The sequence below is a fragment of the Falco peregrinus genome, chromosome 11 (genome assembly GCF_023634155.1).
Source record: "Falco peregrinus isolate bFalPer1 chromosome 11, bFalPer1.pri, whole genome shotgun sequence".
Classification (NCBI taxonomy): Eukaryota; Metazoa; Chordata; class Aves; order Falconiformes; family Falconidae; genus Falco; species Falco peregrinus.
This window is the reverse complement of record NC_073731.1, coordinates 13645960-13670761: the sequence shown is the minus strand read 5'-3', so window position 1 is coordinate 13670761 and position 24802 is coordinate 13645960. Positions and strand designations below refer to the sequence as shown.

General features: G+C 38.2%; 1 protein-coding gene across 3 annotated transcripts in view; it reads right to left on the bottom strand.

The window, feature by feature from the left end:
• Positions 1-24515, bottom strand: part of ZFAND3 (zinc finger AN1-type containing 3) — a 145699-nt gene extending 121184 nt beyond the window's left edge. The window contains exon 1 of one of the 3 annotated variants that reach the window (XM_055816092.1): positions 24333-24515. In XM_055816092.1, coding sequence (XP_055672067.1) covers positions 24333-24403 — 71 coding nt within the window. In that variant the 5' untranslated portion in view covers positions 24404-24515. Of the gene's footprint in view, positions 1-24315 lie in introns of all 3 variants that reach the window. The other 2 variants (XM_055816093.1, XM_055816094.1) reach the window with 2 other exon arrangements.
• Between the last annotated feature and the right edge of the window lie 287 nt (positions 24516-24802).

Here is a 24802-nt window from a genome sequence, read left to right as displayed (position 1 = left end):
CAATGTCTTGCTTTTTTTAAGCATTCTAAATGCAAATGCCTGATCTCCAAGTGCAAATACAACAGAAGTAATAGTACAGGAGTTTATTCAGGAAGAAAAAGCACTTCAAATACTCCACCACAATTTCGTGGGGGGTGGGGGGGGTATGTGTGTGTGTAATTTACTTGCAAAATACAGATTTTAAACTTGTTCATCTCTGATCTAACAGCAAATAGTAAATTACTACTTTCAAGCTTCTCATTAACTACAGTTAGCTCATGGGTCTAGCGACCTGTCTTGCTGTAATTCTAACAATACAATTTGGTTCAAATACAGAACATCTAAGGATACTAAAGCTGCTTCAAAAACAGGATGAAGAGCACCTTGTGCATTCCTTTAGTGGACAGTATTCTGGTCTTTGGCATTTTCTTTTATCCCATGTTAATCCAAACAACATGCATCTGAATAAAACTGGCATACTACGAGTTTATGTTTATTCATTTCTTCCACAGAGAAAACAATCTCTTGAAAATAAACACCTAATGAAAGTGTAACATCCTGCAATGGCGAAGTTGACTATGTATGTCTGCATATTTACATATTTCTATGTAAATAATGAAACAATCAAAACAAAAGGATACAATTAAAAACTATTTTGAGTCATCAAATGTAAGTGTTGTTAATAACTATACAGATGCTTTTCCTTTTTTCTTTCACATAGGCAAATAACATCTTTCCCTTCTCTTTGGCAGCTATATGGTCACTACCACAGTCACTGCATTGAACAAGTCAACAGCATGAGGTATCTTCCATTAGCACTGAAACAGAATGAGCATGGTACACAAAAACCAACCCACACCACCAGTACCAGTGCTGAATAGGAAAACTCTAAGAGTTTGCTCCTTATGGAGCTCCACTGGCATTTTTATGCTAGATTATTCTGAGTTTATCTTATTTTTTAACCTTTCATCTCTCTATTACTCTTCAAAATATATATATAAACCATATTTCTCAGAATTCCAAAAGGAAACAACAGCAATTCAGTCCCAAATACTCAAGATTGGGTAGTTAATATATCTAGTTATCCCAATAAAACACTCTTAGTTAAAATAGCCAAAGTGCTGGGGGCCTTGTCAGAGGCCTCAATTGTTTTGTTTTTAATGGTGATCAAGAGTTGTTCTCTTCTGCATGTTCAACTGCAGCATGCCTGAAAATTAATCCCTTCCACTCCAGTATAAGCATCTGTACCCAGGGAAGAGCAGAAAGGATCAGGGGAAAAGAACAGATCCACAGAAGCCTTTCAGCTGTCTTTCCCCATACAGCTTGCCTTCTGCATAGCAATAAAAGGAAATTTAAAAAAATAAATAAAAAAATAAGAAAATAATGGGGGAAGTTCTCCTTCTCCAGTGCTCTTCATTCATCACTCCCATGCTCACAAATCTCCTCATTATCAGAGAACAAGATAAACAAGGCAAAATACTGAACTGGACACAGAAGGAAAACGTTAGCAAACAATCTAATCTGGTCCATCAGTTCTGGACTATTACTAAAATGAATGACAGAGGGGAGGAAAAAATAAATTTTAAAAAAATAAAAATTGTAAAAGCCAAAATGAAACACAGACCATTATAGGTAAACACTCTGATTTTGCTTTTAACACACTCTTCATAACTATTGGAAGGATTTAGTCTTCAGTCTAAATTTGACTCCCTTATTAAACTTAAAACATGCTGCTCTGAGACATGAAATTGTTCAAAACGTCACCTATGTAACCTGCCTGCATAAGTAGAAGACAAACTGAGGCAAGGCAAACTCCATTCTACCAACTGAAGTATAAGGGACTGAAAAACAAGTAATCACAACAATACTCAGTCTACTACCATGCCAGACTGCATAGCTCTCAGGTTCTTTACTGGCATAGGAGACCACAGAAACTAAAGCATGTAATAGGTCTTGACTAACACCAGGCTACATGCTTTTGCATTCAAATTTCAGGTGTTATCTTCTAAACAGAGCATAGGAAATTAAAGTTATAAAGTGTGGACATTAAAAACTACAGGACTGAAGAGCTGACATTTTGCGTGTACTTACCTCGTCGGCTTAAAGGACTCACTATTTGAAAAGAATTTTAACTCACACTCATCACTGTAAAAGTTTCTACGCTGCTACTATTATTCCTGACAGGGAACAAAACAGTGTACATCATTCCTTATGCTCTCAATCAGTACTGCTCCCAATCTATTACTAACGTATTCAAATCACTTACCCACAGGCATACCTCCAGCTACCACCCATCAAACCAGCAGATGCTCAGAATTTGTTAAATTATAACCAGAAGCATGAAGATCAAACCCTATTGCTTATTTACTTGATTACCAGCTGAAAAGGCAATTAGGTCTACAACAACAACATTCTCTAATCAGAACTCAAATTTTTATTTTCTTAAAGGCATGAGAGTGACAGACAGCAAAAGAAATAATGCAGATGTGTGATATATATCCAACTATAGCAAATTTAAAAGTATCTTTTAAAAATAATTCTTCAGCATTCCTAAAATCACTTATTTTCCTGAGAGAAGTTTCTGGTATGAGTTAGGTATAGGTTAAACCAAAAGTTTCTAAGAAAGACCAGCTGTGTCTCAGTGTCGCCACTAATACAGGAGGTTATTTAATAGTAAATATTCCACCTGTCTTTTCTTGAGCACATCCTATGAAGAACTGGCAAATTGTTCCAGTGTCTAACTGACCTAGTCAAGAAAGTGGTCTAGACTCCAAATCTCAGTTTAGCTCTTGGCTTAAAAAGTCTGCAGAACTCTTAACCACAAAAATATCAGACACAACAATACAAAAATGGCAAAGGAAGCTGGGCAGAGACTGCTCATCTTATACTAGGTGGTGCTTACTTCCCCTCAGCCTTGACACACAGCCAAAGTCACAAAATTAAATGGACTTTTTGTTCAATAAAAACTCTGATGATCCTATATACTTTCAAATATACCATAGGCATTACCACTTACCAGGTTGTACCCACGACCCCTAAGATGACTGGCATCACAGAGAAGTACCCACCAAGGACAGAAGTTATCATACTGCCTTTCTGCTGCTACAAAATCTCCATGGGTTTCTGCCAGTTTGCACTGAACATTTATAATATCTAGGTACTCTTAACATCTGTGAAACATTTTGGAACTAAAACTATCAACACACAAGGGTTCCTGCTGTTGAAAACACCGAATCAGCTGAACTACCAGAAACAGTAATAAGAGTTTCCTGCATAAAAGATATGTGTTATAGAAACAGGTTACCACGCTTGGGTGAGTCACAGTAGGACTTACACCAAGTTCAGAAGATCATCTCTCAGCTCTACGAAATCCAAGTTAAATGACAGCCTGCTCCTATTTGTATTGCAAGACTGCAGTGAATGCCAACTGCAATGGGCACTACTATATGATAATCCAGCCTGCAATGGCTGCAAATAAATCTATAGGGAACAAAAACTACTCACAAAAATTGGACTGTCCTATTAAGAGCCTCGCAGTAGTACAGTGCAAACAAATACACCTACTGATGTGGTGGTCTTGTACATTATTCATAGAAGGGGAAATGCTGAATATTATACTAAGAGAAACTGGATAAATCTTATAACTTATTATAGGATTCAGTATCATATATGCAAAAATAATCCAGGAAATTTCCCCAGTAAACAGAAGAAAACAGAAGTAATCTACACAAAAATGTAATGTAGTGTAAAAAGGAGGCAAATAAATACAAGACTTCTGGGCTAATTTTTTCCTGGTTCTCTTTTCAGCATAAGGGCTAGCAAATCAGAAGGTGTGAAAATGAACACATTGGGAAGTATTATCACAAAAAAATATAAATAATAATCCATGAAACCAAACATGAATATTTAATCTATTTAAATAGAATGAGAGGCATTCACAAAATGCTTGAGCAATGCTAAAGTGAAAAATACTGCATATTTCAACTCACTTCTTGCTCCCTTCAGTAGAGTTTTGTGAGAGCTCCCACTTCTGCTCGAGAGTTTAAATTCAACAGAAGCAAAGAAGTGGTTTGACAGTCCCAACAGTTCTACTGATAAATTTCAAAGCCTTTAAGTGTTTCTCTAAAGGTTCAAACAACAACAGGAAAAAAAGAGAGACACTTTCTTTTAGCAGTCTCTGTGAAAACCTAAGTGGCTCAGGCTTTTTCAACTGGCTGAAGCTTCAGACTTAAATCTTCCTCAAAGTTTAATGTACCAGTCATCTGAGAATTAGAATTATCAGAATTGCTAAACATTGAAAAAGCTTTTAATTTTCTATGCATCACGCAAGAAATGACCACATTTTGTTTCCCTATATCCTGAAGTTTAAAAAAAGGTAACAGCTTCTTTGCTAAAGTCAACTACAGAGTTTAAACATCTGAGTTAATAAGAAGTCTCCTCAACAGTAGTGACAGAATGTCCAAAGGAAAAAAAGGCCCATGGCATCAATGTAAGTATATTTATTTATTTAATTAATTATTTTTGTATAAGAATACTGTTAATACCATTGGTTTATGGTTTGTAAAACATGCTGTCTGGAAGCCCTAAACTGACTAGAAATGGCACAGGAGACATAACACGCTGCAACAGTCAAGCTCGTGCAGTCAGCTCTTGGTTTTAGCAACGTAAGAGTACAAAATAATATGAAAAAATGTATTGCTTAATAGTCATTTTCTCTGGTCAACATTCTAAACATATTTAAGATTTAAACCCTCCCATTTGAAATTAAATCCTTTAACATTATAAAACAAGTTCGTTCTTGTTACAATACTCATTCAGGGAAAAAAAGAAAAAACCCCACAAATCCTCCCATCTCCCCGACAATCTCATAATATTTTTGCTATTAAAATTAAACTTTCTTACTAGTTTGCAAATCAGTGACCAACACTTTCCTAAAGCTTTAAGACACAAATTCTAACTTGAATTTAACTAATTCACCTGTCATAGTTTACCCATCAGCTACAGCAATACAACCATCACTACGTTAGCAGTTCAGAGGAGCAAAAGTTATATCCATTTTTGTGGTTTTGCTACTGTGCAAGAGAACCATAACTACACTGCAGTAGTTTTCATTTTTGCTTTATAACACCTATACTAAAACCAGTCACGCAATGCAGGCAGGGTTTGTTTCTGTAATACACCATGAACATTTCATCCCAGAGCACACAAGAAGGTCCAGAAGCCTCCTCAATAATAGTGACAGAATGGTCCAAGGGAAAAAGAGGTTTTGAACAAACTGCCTCTTTCCTCTCAGCTGCCAATGGGACAGATTATCATATCTGTCTTTCCTTGTACTTTTTGTTGCTTAAAGGGGAGCATCTTGTTTTGAGTCATCACTTTTAGTTGGAACAGAAGTATTACATGATTAAAAATAAGGAATAAAAAAAAAAAGCCTATGAATTGGACTAACCAGAGGAATACTCTGGTCTTCACTCTTGAGTGAAGTTTTCCTGATCTACAAAGCAATGCCCTTTACATATCAGGCCCAAAGATTTTGAAAAATTTTATCTTGCCATTATATAGCTGAAGGTCAGTGGTTGTACCTGTACTTCTGGCATTTATAGTATATAATATGAAAAAAGCTATATGATTTTATAGAAGTATGTCAATTAATTCATATGTTGGTTAAGGGAAAGCAGAACACCTCTAAAAAATTAGCCTTCTCCGTAGAAGCTATGTGGTAGGAAAGCTTTACATTCTATCAATAATGCATGGAAATACGAAAGCAGAATCTGTGTGGATGGAAAAATGCATTTTTTTTTCCTTTACTGATTTATCTTCCAAGTTACAGAAGCTTTTAAAACTGTACTGAACCAAACATCATACCCTGGAATGTCACTGCTTACAGCCTGTCTTGGACTCAGGGACTCTTCTCTTACGCAGTGCGGGCATCCATATCTCACTGAAACTAAAGGGGCTTTTTTTGGGTGCATGTTATCAACCATTTTATTATGGCAAAGACTGGTGCTAAAAGTAAAAATACTCCAAACTACTTTTAAGTTCATAGCATTGAATGTTAAACATCCATACTAATCAGCGCTATTGCACTTCCCCCCTTGCTCTGCCACCTCTCCTCTGAATTTAACAGGAAAACACGTGAATTTGAAAACCTGCCGATTCAGGATACTGGAACTTAAGTTGTATTTTAAACACCTTTTTTTTCCCATTACCGTCATCTAAATTCTTCCCCTACGCTAGTCAGTGTGTTCAGTAACCCCTTCTTGTTCCCTACTTCAAGCCATTTACTTCTTGGCCTGTTCAGGAAAAATCCTGTTGCTGTCAGGGCTCCCCACACATTACAGCACACAGTCTAAGGCACAAGGAAAAGGGTTAAGGACAGAAGAAAAGTTTCCATAAGATACTTAAACATATTGCACGATGAGGCTGCAGAAAAACTTGTATAGGAGTTAAAATGCAACAGGAGAGCAGACCTAGTAAATTTAGGGTTTCAAATTTTTTTCCTCAAACTTGTAAACCACTTCGCAGGCTCTAAACACACTCACACAACAAATCAGTAACTTTTACGAGAAAAACAACTATGTCTTTTTGAAGCACAACAAATACCTGAAGTCATCTCCAACTCACAATTGTCTGGGAATAGGTCAAATGACACAAAAATTAGGTATACTGCTACACAGTCTGTCAAAGAAATAAGTCCTAAGTAGAATGTCAACATAATGCTGAGAACATCTCTCTCCCAAAACAATTTGTGAGCAGAAATGATAACCGTGGAGTGACGCATCCTATTGATGGGGAATATGCATATATGTTTTTTAAATACACAAGATCATTTCTACCAGTAATTAAACACACAAGAGTAACCAGTAAGAAGTCCAAAAAAAATACTGCCTTATGAAATTAAATAATTATTGTACATCTACAATGAAAATAATTCATTTCTGTCCACAGCCATAGAAAAACATTTCACATTGTATATGTGAAAATGAGTCATAAAATACATAGTGACTTACTAGTATTTTAAATGTCAAACTATGGATGGAGCTATGGTTAGTTATTCTGTTTTATAGCATTGCTTTAACTGAATGTTCTGAATTTTTACAAGACTGAATGCAAACTACAGATTAAAATATACAACAGTTTTTTCTCTGTTATCTTGCCAGTTGGGGAAAACATTAGAATGCTGCAGCATATTATTTATTCCAACAAGTAACTGATCTCAAAGTTTTTAACAACTGGTGCAATATTAAACATATAAACGCTTTATAAAAGAAAAGGACTTCACAACTACATTTTAAATGCACTTAAGTGAAGTCACATACTATCAAATGCTGACTCTGCTACTGAACTAAATCATCTCACTAAGACATTAATCACATTTTTGGCTTTGGATTCAGTCCTACGAACCTACAATCACTTTTTGATCACATTACATAAGCACGGATGGTAACGTAACATTTTCAAAGGCTCCTGAGTGTCAATGGGATTTGACACACAAGTCATTTAAATGCCTTGAAATCATTCATTATATTTGAACTTGCAGTGAAGGACACTCAGTTATAAGAACTATGTTTGCCTTGTTAGCCATGAAAGATAAAGAGTTCTTTTTGGTTTGAACCCAATCGTGTTATTTTCAGGGCTTCTATAACTAGGCCCTCCCAGTAAATAAATCAAAACTCAACCTTCACAAAAAAAAACAAAACAAAAAAACAAAAAAAAAAACCAAAAAAAAAAAACCAGCAAAGTGCATTACACCCTATGTTACATGAGTAGAATTCAGGTGGCCTTATTCCAGTCTTGAGCTTTTCAATATTTGAATGTGAACAAAAAGGCTGAACAATCTCGGCAAGAGAAACGCAGCAAGTCGAGACTGACAGCCCCTAGGCTGAAAATGTGCATTGATTCCTGATCTCCATCAATGTTATTCATTTTTTTTCATGTTCCAAGGTGTAGAAACAAGTTTTAGCTATTTTTCCTTACAAATCTTTCAGCCTTACACATTCCATTATTATCCTCACTCCTCTTAATGACATATGAAAGGTAAAATAAATTTTGATTCCTTTCTTACAGTTTGTCACCCAAAGCTGGTGTTTGATAGTACCCATCCACTGCAACAAAAAGCTGTTCTGTACTTCCTCTGGAATATAGCTCCAATGAGTACCCACAGGTTGTACAGAGTATGAGCAACCCTGCCCTCTGCTCTCACCCAGTCACCACTCCAATTTTGATCCTGTAAGTAGTGAGTGCCATAACCAGTGGACAGCATTCAGCATTCCCCACGTGCACCTTCCATTCATAAATCTCCCATTACGTTTGCAGTAAGATAACAAATAACTTGGCTTTCAATCTCTTGTGCATTTCCCCCAACTTTGTAACTACACCTCTGTAGCTGAACTCATTTGTCTTTCTACTAGCCTCGGGTATTTCCTGGTCTATGTTGTATCACACTTCTCTCCTCTTTTACCCAATTACTTTGGAAAGCAATTCCATTTTAGGATTTTGTACTATTCTAGTGCAGAACACTGATTTATTAACAGTTGACAATTTTGTAAAATGTCAACTTGATATATTATTTTTCCAGTTTAGAAGGCTCTGTGTCTCTAAAGTACAAATAAATATTTTCATATGATTGCTGCTCCAAATTCAGGTTTAGTAAAATTAAAGTTTTAACGAAAAATGTATTTATCTTATATTTCAGGCTTTCCATGGCAGTTCTAGCCAGGTGTACATGGCTAGGACTTACAAATAATAACAAATCATGTAAAGCTGAAAGAAACAAGTAGAAAGCTTTTCTTTACAACAACAAAAAGGCATTTCCTATTCATTTTATAATCTTAGCAGTGCAGCAGTACAAGAAAGTGTTATACAATAATCTGCCAAAACAGAAATAAAACCTGCTAATCTCATCTCCTCTCAGCATCTAACTAATGAGAAATGCAACTTAAGTAAACACTATGTATGCTAAATCACAGGGGGGTTGGTTAAGTGTTTAGCTTAATAATCAAACATGCTATCAACAGCAGTAAGTCTTGTTTGGAAACAACTTTGACATAAGCAATCTGTTGAGCTGATCAGTGACCCACAAATCTAAACTCCCAAATTTAACTAGCTTGCTCTACATTAGTCCACTTTTGCATTTTAAACATGCAAGTTCTGTTAATTCATACAATTAACACAAGACAAGCACTAGCTTATTCTCCTGAACTACAAGTCCATTTGCAGCCTGTTTTAAGTAAATAAATTACCAGGATCTCTCAAACAGCTTAAATATTGCCCTCCATTATGCTACTTACTCCTTCAACATCTAAAGTGAAATTGTAGAAAGTATTGATATTTACCATTCTGTGATGTGCACCTTGCTTTGTTATAACACAGTTGCACATAAGCAGTGAGTTTTTTTTCTAAAAAGTTTTAATCAGTATGTGAAGAAGTTTGCAGTGGCTATGTAATTAATTATCAAGCTAGCTCAAATTTTTTGTCTAGCCACTTGACATTTTCCTTATAAATTTATAACTAAGCCTTTATGCAAGTACAGCAGATCTAAAATTTGATGGCTGGAGGACAGAGAGAACAAGGTCACCCAAAACAAGTTTTATTCTCTGACAAAAACAAAAATACCTCATTTTTCTTTTCTTCTTGTGAGGACATAGAAGAAAAGGTAAAAGGAAACTAAAGGAGTTATCTAAATGTTAACATGCTTTACCCTCCCCGCTTCCCACTTCCTTCAAAACTTTGCCACAGTCTAAATTAACTCCTGAGTGTAGACGTTTGTGATAGCCTTTCTCATGTTGTACTTTGAAAGCTCACTGTCAGGAGCGCTTATTCCACCACTGTTCAGGTGAAAGACCCCCAAGCAAGACCACAACTACTGCAGAGAGCAGCGCGGACCAGCTGCACAGGTACTACTTTTCTGCACTAAGTTAGTACTGGTCACCTGGCCATGGGAAGTGAGCTGCTACACGTGCCGTTCAGGGGAAGGCTGGGCAGGGAATAGCACTCTCCAGCAATGGAGTCAGGTGCAAAGTTGGGATGAGACCCCCTACTCAATGTGCTGTGCCTTTGTCCTATTTGACACAGCACACTTCCCAGGTCTCAGGCAATTGCATTTCAATTACCAGGGTAGAAAGAATTCAGCATGCACATTTTGCTTTAAAGTTCAAGGGTTTTAAACATACAGTGAAAAAACAATCCTTCATCTCACATCCTTCATCCCGTGACAGGAGAAGGAAACCTTTACACAGACTGGTATTTTGGCTTTTCCATCTTCAGTGATCCAGATTAATGCAAATGTAAACTGTAATCTTCACAGCTGTCATTTTCACATGGTAGCTTTTACTATTTTAAGTGTTTAAAGTAGACAGCCTAGATTTATTTACATGAACAGAAACAAGGGTATTGCAGTATTTGCAGAAACCATTACATTACCCTCACCATTTTCCTATTTCGAAATAGCATGGAGAAAGTGTGGGAACAAGCCTCAACTTTTTATTTTCCTCTACAAATTAAGACTGAAGGGATAAATCATAATCAGTACTCTTATTTCATCTAATTCAGACAGTGGGAAATCAGGGCCAAGTTAAATATTTCATTCGCTTGCACGCAGAGCAAACACCAAAGGCTGTTTCATTAGATCAGCTTTTTAAGCATTTTTGAAGGTAATCTTAGGCAAAGGCACAGTAACCAAGCACTGAGTGATCATTAACAGCAGAAAATAAAAATGAACCCCGTATCATTACCTCATCCTGGACTCTCATCCAAGCTATGTGTAACCTTCTCAGTACATGAGAACAAGAAAGTTTTAACTACCTAACCACTGTGACAGTCTGCAGCTGCAAACTACAACTCTAGTGCCTCATTAACTACGTCAAATTAATGTTGAATCCTGAACAGAAGCAGGAGTTAAAAGGAGTTTTAAAAATTAAGCAAGCAGCAGTATCAGCCCATAACTCTTCAGTCATGTCTAGGCTCCAAGAAAAGGAAAAGAAAGAAAAATGAATGTTTCCACGATTCTGCTTGACTTTAAGCTTTTAATCATACATCTCTGTACCTTCTTCAGCTGCATCCTTTACTGATGGAAAGCCCCTTCTGAAAGGAGACCACACTAATCTTCACAGAATGATGTGGGTTGTAAGGGACCTTAAATATTATATAGTTCCAACCCCCCTGCCATGGGCAGGGATACATTCCACATCTTCTCTCACCCTCCATTTTCATCAAAGCACCACAGTAGTCTAGGAAATTAAGTGGAAGGTTTCAGAGGTGTTTTTTTTTTAAAAAAAAGTGTCTCCAACTATGAAACTAATGAATAGCAAATATGTGAATTATGAACTTCATGTACATTGGTTTCTTGCCCCCATCCCAATACTTTTAATTAACACCCTACTCCCTGCAAACAGTAGGCTGGCAAATTAAAGTTTTGGAATTTTAGCTCTCTAAGCATCATTTTTCTCAAGTCAATTTATGTAGATGTTTTTGTTCTGTTACAGGAAGGTGAAACACTATCTATATCCCACCAAACAAAATGTATATGCAATGAATTAAACACATCTGCAGCTATCTTTAGATGGTACAAATTAAACTATCAGCCTATATCTTTTGTGGTAAGGATAACACCACATTCCATGTTTGCTACATACTGTGCTACATGATTTTAGGAGAAACAGTGGTTTCTGAACAATATCCACAAGTAAACAGCTGAAAACAAACATACAGAAACATTCATTCAGGCCATCTGTCCAGCTAGCTCATAGAAGACACTTGTCTTTCATGTCCTAGTAGTAGTTTTGTTGCAGCCATGATGCCCTAAGGATATAAGCAAGATTGATTTGGGGGACAGAGGTAATATCTAGGTATACACTTCAAAAAAGCAGACCAGCTTCCCCATACACTGAAGAAAAAGCCTGTGCCTCAAAAAGCTGGTCTAGTTTTTCCAAACTAGGAAACTTTCCAAACTCAGTTGTGCTACTAAAAATGTAACATCTACCTTCAGAATTTGTCCTGCATAATAATGAGGGACAAGAAAGCTAAGCAGATGAAAGCACCACTGATTAACCAGCTAATAGCGAATCCCAAGATGAGGATCAGGTACACCATTTCCCTTACCCTCTTCTCTAACTGCTTTCACAGACACCCAAAGAATGCAAGTCTTTAGAGCTCCCATTTGTGTCACAATCCTACTACATAACCTTAAAATGAGTACAAATGCATTTGGATCATAAATTGCCTTAAGTATTTATTGGTTGAGTGGCCTTAAGTAGTCCTCAAACAAAATTAAAAAAAAAAAAAAAAAGGCAGCAAAATCATCTCCAATTTCATTTTTATGACATACATACCAGGAAAAATACTACTAGAATAGTAGTCAAAGTCATGTTCAAACACAAAATGTTTCTTTTACAGCTTTTTCACCCTGGAAATTGGTATCTTCTTGTGCTACAATAAGTCTTTAGCTACACAATCCATCTACATGACTGCTGCAAAAGCAGCCATTTCAGTTTTTATAATTCTGTATTAAAAGTTGCAAAGAAATTTAAAAAAAAATTATAAATAAAAAAATCTATAAAAAAATAGAAATCCACACACAACTTCAACATTTCCAACTACAACATAAAGACTACTTAAAGCACTTCTGTATTCAAGTTTGCCACAAACATGTTGCTAATGGAAGTCAGAAACCAACTACTAATTCAGCAATCTGAAATAAGGACAGAATGTTAAGAAGAAAGCAGCTAGATCACTTTCTGTCTCAATGGCATCTAGGACTATGCTGGGAACCTTATGTGAAGAGGGGAAAAAAAAAAAAAAAAAAACCGAAACTAAAATTACAGCAACCTCTGAAAGCTGTAGTCTTAAGTTCCTCAAAGCCCTGGTCTAGTTTTGTTTAGTTTGGGTTTCCAATTAGAGCAGTTTCAAAAGCAACCAGTAATTTCAGTTATCTGAATTTCGGATGCGCTTCAGAAGACATGTCAGCTCAGGCAACTGAATACTAAAAACCTGTAATGCTAGAGTTCTCATTACGCCTGGAAGTGACGGAATGTCCAGTATTTTAGTTTACTTTGCAACACATCAGTTTAGTTTGCTATATAATGATATATATCACTGTGTTTTTCTTTTACCTTTTGAATCTGTCTTTACAAGCCACTTGAGCAGGACAGGAAGTGTTAATTATTCACCAGAAAGATTTCTGGTCTTTCCTGAATTAGTCACATGAGAACATTAATAGTCAAAGGAGAGAATGCATCACAGAATAATGGATAATAATGGGGTCCTATCTTCATCAAGAGAGTGCTGCAAAACCACCTGAGACTTGCAGATGTGTAATGCAGGCGGTTCTTGCTCTTCTAATTGCATAGCAACTCTTCTGATTGAAAGAGACTTCCTCCACCCACCACAAACACTTCCTTCCACATGAACATCCCTGCAAACATGTCAATCGGTCAATATTGTCCTAGAGCAAGTTCTGATTTAAAAAAAACCACCTCTCTCTAAAGGACAGGGCTGGAGAAGCTGTAGATACTCCTTGCTACCAAGTCTTTCATCCAAGGCTCCTAAAGCACAGTTGAATTGAGTGATACATGATTCACTAACAAAGGAAAACATCCAAAGGGAAAAGCATGGACTGACTGTCACACAGTGCACCATCAGCAGAAATAGTAGTAAATCCTTTCCAAACTTAAATGCCAAGAAGGGGACCTTTATTAAAAAAAAAAGGGAATATTCTACTACCCTCATTTTTATAGGTTTCTAGTCTCTAAACTCTTGTAATAAATGTAAGATGTATATAAAAAAAAACCATAACCAGCATTAGAGCACAACGTCTATACACTTGGAATTGCAGTACCCAAGAGAAAGTTAAAACAGGAACGTGCCTTGTGTCCAAAATAAAACCAATGCTAACAAACTACAGACAAAAGAACATATAGTGACATTCTAACATCTAACTAATTCTGGAAAATAAATATATTCTAAAATAGGCATGTTAGAAGTATCACAAACACCCCATATTTCACAACACCAGGAGTTACAAGCAGCATAGTTAGTCCACTGTCTTAAATAAAATGAGGAGTCAATTTGCTCCATCTTAGGTTAACTATTATTTCCAAGGCAAGTTTGATTTCAGTTGCTTTGCCATGAAGTATTAAGCACAAAACCCCAATGCCAAGCAAAAGATATCTGAAGTGTTCAAATATTATTATTAATTGTTTTATTTTGAAAGCTCAAAATTAGTTAAGACCTAGGGAAGTTACTGAGTATACATGGATTCATCCTTAAAGCCCTGTATCAGTCATAGCACAGCTGATGGTTCATCCACACTTCTATGTAAAAACAAAAAAACAAAATTTCAGCTGCTTCAAAGAACTACTGTATCTTAATTTTAGAAGATTTAAAATAATTTTAAAAAATCAAGTCATAATGCTTTCCATATTTTTTTCCTAATAAAAACTAAATAATTAGACTAACATGCTTGCAAATTAAAATGGGAGACAATATTATGGAAACACACCATGTTAAAAATGCTTTCACCCTTTCAAAGAAGTACACAGTCAAAAGTCGATTCTAAAAATAGAAATTATTAGATTTTAAACTTATTAATATATTAATGATTCAGGGGAATGTTTGAAACGTGTCTGCATAAATAAGCAAGCATTTGTTAAAACACAATTTTAGAAACCATTATTGTCCATTAATTCACTGAAGACTACTACTAAAAAAAGGTAACACTAGGACATCAAACAACGAACAAGCATTACCACATCCAGCACGAATACCTCCTCTTGAAAACGGGTGTCAGCAATACCCGACCTAAGAGTCACCTTTCTCTAGCTAAAAATGCATTTCATTGAGTCATGTTGGAAACTTGTTAAAGAGAAGTTTCAAAGACAGTTAACTGATTTATCAAAAGCTAGATTCCTTAACATTGGCATTATTTTGGACCAAAAAAAGCATCTAATCAACACTTAGAAGGACAATACAATTTCCACTTCTGAGGGGCTCTTGGTAAATGGCAGCGTTTTGCCTACTTTCTATATGCAACTTCCTCTGAGACACCTCTAACAACATATAATTAGAGATCAAAATGCTGCTGTTATGGTGACAGGGTTGATCTCAGTAACAGTCATATTGTGAAGGCCGGTTGTCTTTTAGCAATTAAGTCAATGAGGACATGACTTTGGATTCTGTTTTCTTAAGTGCACAATTAAGGGGTTATCATAGAACCAGCCTGCCTTTTTTTTTTTTTCCCTAAACACTACTTCCAATCTAGCATTGTGCTCATTTCTTCTCCCCCTTCCTTAGGTGCTTAGGAATTAAGCAGGACTTTCAAGCAAGCAGAAGTTAAATATCTAGATTACTAAAACAGGCCCTCAGACAACTCTCCCAGCAGCAGGCACTATATAGACTAAAGAGCTAGAAACTAAAGACAGTTATAACCAAACCACCTCCTTTTCTCTTACCTTGTCTGACTGCTTATTAAAATTATTTTAGGAAAACCAGATTTTATCTCCATTCCAAATTCTTCATTACTTCCAGTTAGTCTCTTTAATTACAACAAATAAACACTGGAAATCCAACACTAGCTGAAGTACATTTATTAGAGGACATAATGCCAATGAAAGTAATTTTAAAAATAAATTCCTTTAAACCACTAATACAAATACTACAACATTTAGAAACTGAAATTTGTCTTCCTCCCATTGACCTACATTCTTCAAGTTCAGAGCATGCACACGGTGGCCAGATTAAACAGCAGGAATTGAACAGGATACCTACAAGTCTTTCATAAATAACATAGGGCACCATTCCTGGCTGTAGAGAAGACTCCAGAGAACAGATTAAATGTAAAAATCTATCAACAATTTCCTATTACAGCTTCTCTGTACAGACTAGTACTGCGCTTACCACAATGCTACTGCTCAGACACTATTAACAGAGAAATTGGTACACAACACTACAAATGTCTTCCTTCTCCAACTCCTGGAATACTGTAACTCTTCAACTAATACATTCTCCTGTGTACAGGTAAAGAATAATTTAGTGAGTGGGAGCTGCATATTAAATACACTGTTTGATTTCCAAGTTGCAAGACTCCCAAAAAATTTGTTAAAAGAAAATAATTAAGTTGAAACCACACACTCCTTAAGCAAATACAATTCTCACCAATTCCAATAAAAATCCCTATTATTAAAGAAAAATAAATAACATCTTAAATTAGAACATAATGGTTGGGCATTTTCACAGAACCTAAAAATACCAACCCACTTCTACTGCATGTAACATCACCTCCACGGTCTGAAACCGCTGGTCATCCACACAAAGGTTTCATTTTCAGAAAGTATTTTTCAGAATCGTTTTGCATTTGCTGCATATAGTGTCCTCAACAGTATTTTCTTACAGGGCCTTTTCTGTATCCTGAGAAGATGCCTTTCTAATAGCTGCAACTACTCTGACCTAAGTTCCTGCACAAATCTGACATCTAGAAGTCAATTCATGCTGCAGCTAGTGCCAGATTTTTAATTCTTCCAAAACCAGAGAAGAGACTCCACAGCAGTGAGCGCTGTCTATACTGAATAGACAGGAAGGATTTTTTTCCATTTCAGCAAAAAGAGATGAAGGAAAAAAAAAAAAAGGGGGGGGGGGGGGGGGGAGAGAACAGATCAGTGTAATTTACCAGCATAAACTGAGTAAGAAGTTTTATCTCCAAGATTTAAATAAGGGTTTCAACATAACCAACACCAAATACTATCCAAAAACATTCACAAGACATTTGTGATAACATTTTAAGATACAAAGGTAGTCAGCCAAGGTTGCATATTTGAGGAGATAGAGGAGCACAGTGACATTTTAAACTTCAAAGAATATAAGCAATATTTTGCTGAGAAAGTATATTATGTACATAATTCCTACCAACTGCCTCAAAAAAAGCCTATCTCTATTTATATGCACCAACTTCTAACTTAAAATAATTCTAAAATCCAATAATAATAATTAGCATAGCATGTACTCAAGTCAAAACCAAACATCTCCTATGAATATATCCATCGGGGATCATTCTCTCGAATTAATGCTTTGCACCACTGATTTCAACCTTAAAGAAAATACTGGGTCATGATGCTTCATCAATTCCAGGCTTCAGTACCTCTTCAAGCCCAACATGCAGCAAGAACATTACCACTTTTGTGGAAATTTGATGTTAAATTGGTTAACATTTATGCAATAAAAAACAGCGACAGTATTTCCTTCAAACTGATACCTATAACTGATATATATAATATAACTGTCTACAGACTGGACTTAGCATTAGAAACTTTCAAGAACCTAAAGCATGTTCAACAAAATGGAGCAATATACAAAACACAACATATCTATGCGACCATACCACAGCTGAACATTTTACTGATTAGCATTAAGACAGATATTTCATACCACTAACTGTAGAATAATCATTAGCACTGCCCAAATCGTAATACCTTCAACTAATCACAGTTTACAGAAGACACGAAGAAGGTACTGACTGACAGGAAGATAAAAAGAAACCTGGAAGGTGACCTAGACACAAACTTTTAACTCCTCCAAGCTTCAAAAGGCAGCACACAATCTACTTGTTCATTCCACTTGTAGGAGCAGCAGCTATGACACTGCATTTCATTCTGACTGATGAGGAAGTTACAGTTACATTAAAAGGTGCTAGTTACATCTGTCTATAATTAGCATAGCATCCATCCACAATGAGAAAGTATTTCTAAAACATTTTATACAAAGATTTTGAATAAATTCATGGTTTAAGCAAGTGTGTGTTTTCTCAAATTCTGGTTTACTGAAGGAGTGAACAGACATTTTTAATCAAGCAGGCCTATTTTTTGATCTTCTTAAATGAAACACCCTCATACACCAGCTGTCTGAATTTATTCACTCCTTAGAATTACCACACAGCAAGAGTAAAGGAAACAAGATCAATTACTTTTTTTTTTTCCCCCCATAAAGAAAACAGTTAAATTATGGAACTACTTGTTGCAGGACACTGTCAGGGTCAAGAGTACATATGCATCCACAAAGTCATTACGCAAATTCATAACAAAATAGGTAAGACCTACTAAGCCATAAATCTATAAAACAGAAGACAACCTTATGCCAGACTGCCAGAAGCAAAGGAGGTGTACCAAGGTAAGCATCACAGCATGCTTTCTCTGTCTTTATGCTTATTCCCTCAGCATCACTTACCACCCAAATCAGAAACAGGGCTGGATGCATCTTTGGTCTGATCCAGTACAGCTGGTTTTCATTAAACAACAAAATCTCCTTTTTGTTTTGTCTATTGTATTAAGTACCGCAAAAGAAAGCATTGTTTTCACATTCCTAGAAAAGAGCTTATTACATTTAAAGTATTAAATCCAGTTCATCTGCTTTTACTTTGAGTGCCAATAACCCCCATTCCTAAAGGTAAGCTTCTGCAGCAAATAGAAACCTCAGCCCTGATCCAGAATATGGTACCTTGCAACTGTGGTTGCAAGAGGCAATTACTCACTGTACAAAAAAGTGGGGGGGGGGGGGGGGGGGGGGGCAGGGGGGAGGGGAATCTATCTTTTGGCTTTAGTTTATCTGCTCTTCTAGTTGTATATGACTGAGGGCAATCACAGGAACCTCAAATATTAGCATTCGTTATTCTGCATATTCTTATTCAAGCAGGGAACATGACAAAGTTCAATTCCCAACCACCACTCCCTCCTCAGCTAAAAGCTTCTCTATGTCTCATAATTCTCAGTATCTTCAAAAATTAAGATCCAAGCAAGAAATTCCATTTGGTGTCTCTCCAATGCCCGTTATGATCCTCTGTAACATTTCCTAGGAAAACCTGTAAATAAATCAATTCCTCATCAGTCTCTTTGTCAGTTAAATAATTTGTCACTTCTATTTGTGCAACACACCAGTAGATGTGCTACAGCAGTTAATGATGCCTTTAACTACAAACTGATTCCAGTTCTTTTACCCAAGGATTTGACAGAGCATTAAATAAGTCCATGCATAACATTAAAAAAAACAAAACTAAAAATGCAACGTTCAAGTATTTTTAGTCTTAACCTAAGAACAAAACAGAGTACGAGGACCACAGCAGGCAAATTAATTACCTGGTTCCAACCAACTAGTTTCCTGTGATAGATGGCCTATAAACATTCGTAATAAATAAAAACAAATAAGCTTTTATCTTAAAAAAAAAAAAAAGGGTTAGGTCTTGTACAATTAGCCTTTCTAAAACATAAGTGCCATTAATTTATTGATTTAAATTGATTTCTCACTTTAGAGGGAAGAACTGACAATTCTGATCATCAACACCTGTAGAGAAGCCCTCCCCCTCAGACAGTAGTACCCACACACAGCTATCCAAAAGCAACTTATTTGATCCTCACTGCTCACTATTCACCCAAAGACGCCAGTTAATACTGAGGTCAAATAACCAATAACCTCTCTGGTAGCACATATGTTGCCTTTCATAAACTGACAAATTCATTGCTTATTCCAGCATCTGATCCAAAGCTCCTGTTAAGTGATAACCTGGCTAAGGAACTGCATGATACAAGCCCAGTGAAAACTAATTCTCAGAAGGAAAGGTCCATTTCAACAGTTTACTCAAGCCTTATTTAGGAACATCTATGTGAGGTTTCAACAGTGAGTAAATCAAACTTAGGTTTACAAAGGCATTATGCATTCACAATGACCTACGCAGCCTATGAGATTAGAAAATACTTATTAAAAGGACGGTGACAGAGAGCTCATATGGAATGAACAGCTGTAACCACCAAAAAAAGGAAAAGGCTAGCCAGAGAAGAAGCTTCTTAACAGCACATACATACATACATACATATATATAGTCGTCATTATTTGTTTAGAAGCTAAAAGCACACTTTGGTGATATGTAGTCACAAACTAATCATGCTTATGTTAAATGATTCACCATTTGATCAAATGTTTAATTTTAGTAAACAAAATTGAGAAAAGAGCCAGCTCAGCATGGCAGGGACCTGATGATACATAAGTGACTGGAAAATCCAGACTCAGAAAGAAAGTCTGGATTGGGCCTGCACAGAATGCTTGGGGCACAATGTCTCATCACACATATGATGCATGCAGTGTCAGAGAAAGGCAGAACAAATGGTAACATCCTGCAAAACCCCTGCTGGCATGTTCTCAAACAATATTGCCATCAGTTTTAGCTGACTACAGTACCTTATAGTTGCCAGAAATAAGATGAGATGAAACTAATCATACTGTGTTTTCAATCAACTTCCTGCTGGCTGCAACCATTTCAAGAATGGAATTCATTTGTTTTACATCCATTAACACATTTCCTTCTTTTCTGGTTCTAAGGCACTGAATGCAATAGTATGGTGTCAGTCTGGATCATAAGAAAAATAAGCAGCAGTCACTACAGTACAAATAAAATCATAAAAGTATTACCCTCTCTGACATACTCCTTCACAGTATACGCTTCTACTAGCCAAGGAATATTTTAGCTTACAAGTCTCATCTATGCATCTAACCTTTTAACAGTAAAAGCCCCAGCCCTTTGATGAGCTACACACAAATGAAACCTTCATGGAGTCCTTTAATGGCCAAAGAGGAATTGCCAACATGTAGTTCATTAAAGGATCATGCTTAATCTCTAATAAGCAAAATGGCTTAACTGGAATATATACACATAGTAATATTTTCATGTATTTATTAACTTAGAGTTAAAGATTTTATATGTGCCATAAAGTGAAACAGGTTTCTGGAATGCACTGGTCTAAGAAAAAACCCCAACATTATATGGTTTGTTAATCAGGAAAAGAAGAATTTTTCGAGATTATAAGAATGAGAAGTTAAGCACAGCATAAACTCTAGATGAAGTAAGCTAAAGCAACAACTTGCATACTTCACCCTTTCCAATTTTTGTATACTAAGGCTATTCCAATAAAAACCAAGACAGTTGCCATTGACTAAAGTCTGAGATATAAAAATAGGAAGAGGAGCAAAATATTTCCAAACAATAATTTGTATGGCTTTTTCATAAATAACATGAATACAGATGAGGTTTCCCAATTGAAATAGTTTTGTAAAATATAAAGATCTCAGTGCTGTGCTCCATTTGAACTTTACTTGAGCAGAAACGACAGGCTGGACATTCTAAAAAGAACAGTAGGTCTGCAGAAGATTTAAGGATGAATTCCATGATCTTCAACAAAACGTAAGCAAACGTTAGCCATTGACCTTACGCAGATGTTTCAGAAGTTCTGAGCAGTCTCGTCAAGTGTCTTCTTTCAGCTATTCATTTTTAAGTCTCTTAGATCTTGAAACATCAAAAGTTTAGTAGTTCTCCACTCACTAGAGATTCTTGAGACCTACAAGATCTGATTTCTAATATAAAATCAAACCTTTTAAAAGAAATATCGAATCCCTTCAACTTTAATGCAATAGTACATACCAGTCGTCTTTAGTAATCTCTTCACATGCCACCACTATCAAAGTGTATCTCGGGAGCTATTTCTATCACTGTTCACCAATAGGCAAGTTTTAGCCCAGAAACCCACAGCTTACTTAAATTTTAATGCTTCTTTAAGTATTTTCCTTAATGTTTCCTATCTCTGTGGATTACTGTAGAAAGCATGCATCTTACTGCAAACAGTCCGGGCTAAGCATTACATAAAACTCAATAAAAAATATTTTAAAAATGCCATCTTTTATACTTGACAAAATTGAGACCTTACTGTTTGACCCCAACACTGAGTTGTCCTGCTACTTACATGGTTCAGGCTTACTCAAGGAGAACTGTGAAAGGATTCTCAACCGTTGGACTGATGGGGACAGGGAAAGATAAAGCAACACTATTCCTCTATGCTACTTTATCTACCAATTTCATGGTAAATACTACATTTAAATTACAAGTTTCAGAACTTTCCATAGCCTTCAACGTCCTGCCGTTAAAGAGCAAATATGGCCCTGTTAGTCCAAAATGTGACTTGACAGACATATAAGTGACATGAAAGTCACAGATAAGACTCTGTCTTAAGACATGTTGCTAGTAATAACCCTAGTTGACATCTAGAGCAGTGGAATTCCAACTTCAGATGCATATGTGGTTTTGCTATCACGATTTACTTTCTTCAGAAAGCTGATATAAAACTGTGACCCCTCTTAAGCGCTCCTGCCAATGCAACTTCACTAGAAGGGCATGTCTACACGGATTTACCATCCGAACTTTTCAAGCACTAGCAAGGCCTAGGTAAATAAGGACAAGAAGACACTTATGTATTTTCCAGTCCTGAAAAAACAACAATCCATCAAGATCTGGAAACTGACAGAGTTTTGGGTTTTGTTGGGTTTTGTTTGGTTTTTTTAAGGGCAAAATAGGTACTTAGTTTGCCACTCTGTATCAAAATGTATCAAAAAGACACGTAAACTGAAAAACATTCGTTTATTCACTGTACTGGTAGAGAAGGTGAGCTTTTTTTCCACAGTGCTGTCTTTCAAAAATATCTTACAACAAACACTACTGCACAGATGACACTCTGAAGGAAGGGGGGGAAGCAAAAAAATACCATTTGGATAGCTGCTTGTGCAAGGGAAACTGTACATTAAAAGAAAAAAAAAGGAAAAAAAAAAAAGAAAAAAAAGAAAAAAAGAAAAAAAAAGAAAAAAAAAAGAAGAAAAAAAAGAAAAAAAAGAAAAAAAGAAAAAAAGAAAAAAAAAGAAAAAAAAGAAAAAAAAGAAAAAAAAGAAAAAAGTAGCAGCTTTAAAAGACAGCGGGTTTTCTTGCAAGCCTCCTGTCACCATTAAGCAGATCCTTGAAGCACCAGATTTTCCTCTCATTATCGCAACGTGCTGAACTAGCCAAGAAGTTCAGGCCAAAGAAAAAGTTCACTTTCAACTTTCTGCAACTCTCCTTTCACACCAGTATCATGTTACAGAAGTCAGTACACTCCATTAGAGATAGCAGCAACTTGCTTTCCGCTACATTACAGAAAACATTCCTAAATACAGGAACCTACCAAAACAAAAATAAACAAAATAATTTACTGTATGTTTATAACCTGTCTCCCAAGACCACTCCCAGCAGGGCCATGGCATTTGTTGCAGTTCAGGCTTCTGTCATAACTCAAAAAAAGTATTTAATCTAAAATCCTGCCACTCCAATAAACCAAACAAATGCACAGTGACATCACTAATTCATTCTTATTGCATCTCTTCTCTATCAGTCTCCACTTCCCCAGAGTACCTTAAATTGTATGACATAAATCCCAAGAAGGTACAATCATAGACAAGTGTAAATCTCAGGTGGGCTCTCAAAAGTCTATTTAGTCACATATTCTTTCAACTTTCCATAAATAAGAATGTTAGGGACTAATATTCCTGTGATATACATTAGAGACACTTTATGATCCTGTGTATCTGCCAGTATACCATCTGCCATGATACATCTGATTTAAAAAAAAAATAAAATAAAAAAAAATCAATAATTGAAACATCTTCAACAGCAATGACCCTAGGGGTGAGTTTAGCAAGGAACAGGCTTACTTTTTTTTCACCTTTGGCAAACAGGAATGACCCTACTTCCCTCTTTCTAAAAGAGGAATCGGCCAACAGCTAGCAAGGACCTTCTCTATTGTGAACCTCCCTGCCCTCATAAGGTGGAGACAGAAGTGTGTTTCTGTCCTCAGCCCTTTCCCCTCATTAGTTACGCTGCCCTGCGCGCACAGCAGCGAGCGGCCGGCGGCGGCGGCGGGGCAGGGACGCGCCAGGCACCGCGCTCCGGGCCGGCCGGGCAGCCAGGGGCCGCCTCACTCACCCGCAGCCCGAGGCAGGCCCCGCAGCGCAGCCCGCCGCCCCGCAGCCCCACAGGGGGGGCAGCCGCTCCAGGAGACCTGCGTGTCTGGGGAGGCGAGCGGGCCTGCCCCCGCCGGGCTGCAGGGAAGGCCGCCGCCGAGGTGCCCGGGCCGCTCCCGCCCCCGGGGGCAACGCGGCTGCCTCCCCCCCCCGGGTCACCCGCTGCCTCCGAACCAGGAGCCGCCGCCGCCCGCGTCCCGGCACGCCCCGCCACACGCCGGGAGGCAGGGGGGACACCCCTCTCCCCCCCGTGGGCACCCCCTGCGGCCGCCCCCGCCCCGGGGCGAGCTGCGGGCTCGGCCCCCGTGACAGGCCCGAGCCCAGGGCTGCGAGCTGGCCCGGCGCCCCGGCCACCCTGCCCGCCAGGCCAGGCCCGGGCCCTGCCCCCGCCGGCCGCGGCCCCCCGCCGCCTCGCCCTTCGCCTCGCCGCCCGCCCCCCTCCCCGCGCCGGGCCGGGCCGAGCCGGCTCCAGCCCAGCCCCCTCCTCACCCTCGGGCCTCGCTTACCCCCAGAAGCCGCAGGGGCAGCGCGGTGGCAGGCTGGGCGCCTTGCTGCGCTCGCTGCCGGCGTCTCCCATGGTGGGGCCGGGGCGCGGGGCGGCGGCAGCGGCGGGCGGGGGGGCGCGGGGCTCCCAGCCGGGATTCCAGGCCGGTCAGCTGGAGCCGGGCGCGACCACTGGGGAGGCAGCGGAGGGGACAGCGCGGGAGGCGTCCGGCCGCGCCCTACCGGTCGGGCCCGCAGGGTAACGGGGACGCGGCGCGGAGCTCTCTGCGGCGGCCCCTCCCGCCCACCGGTGTCCGTAACGACCCCGCTGTCACAGCGGGACGCGCCCGTCCTCCCCCGCCGTTCGGCCCGTGACTCAACAATGAGCCCCCCCCGCCGGCGCCTTGACTCCCCCTGCCCTGAGCGGGATGGTTTCGCCGAGCCGCCGGATCAGCTGGGAGTGGCATATACCATAGCCCATCCCGGGGGAGAG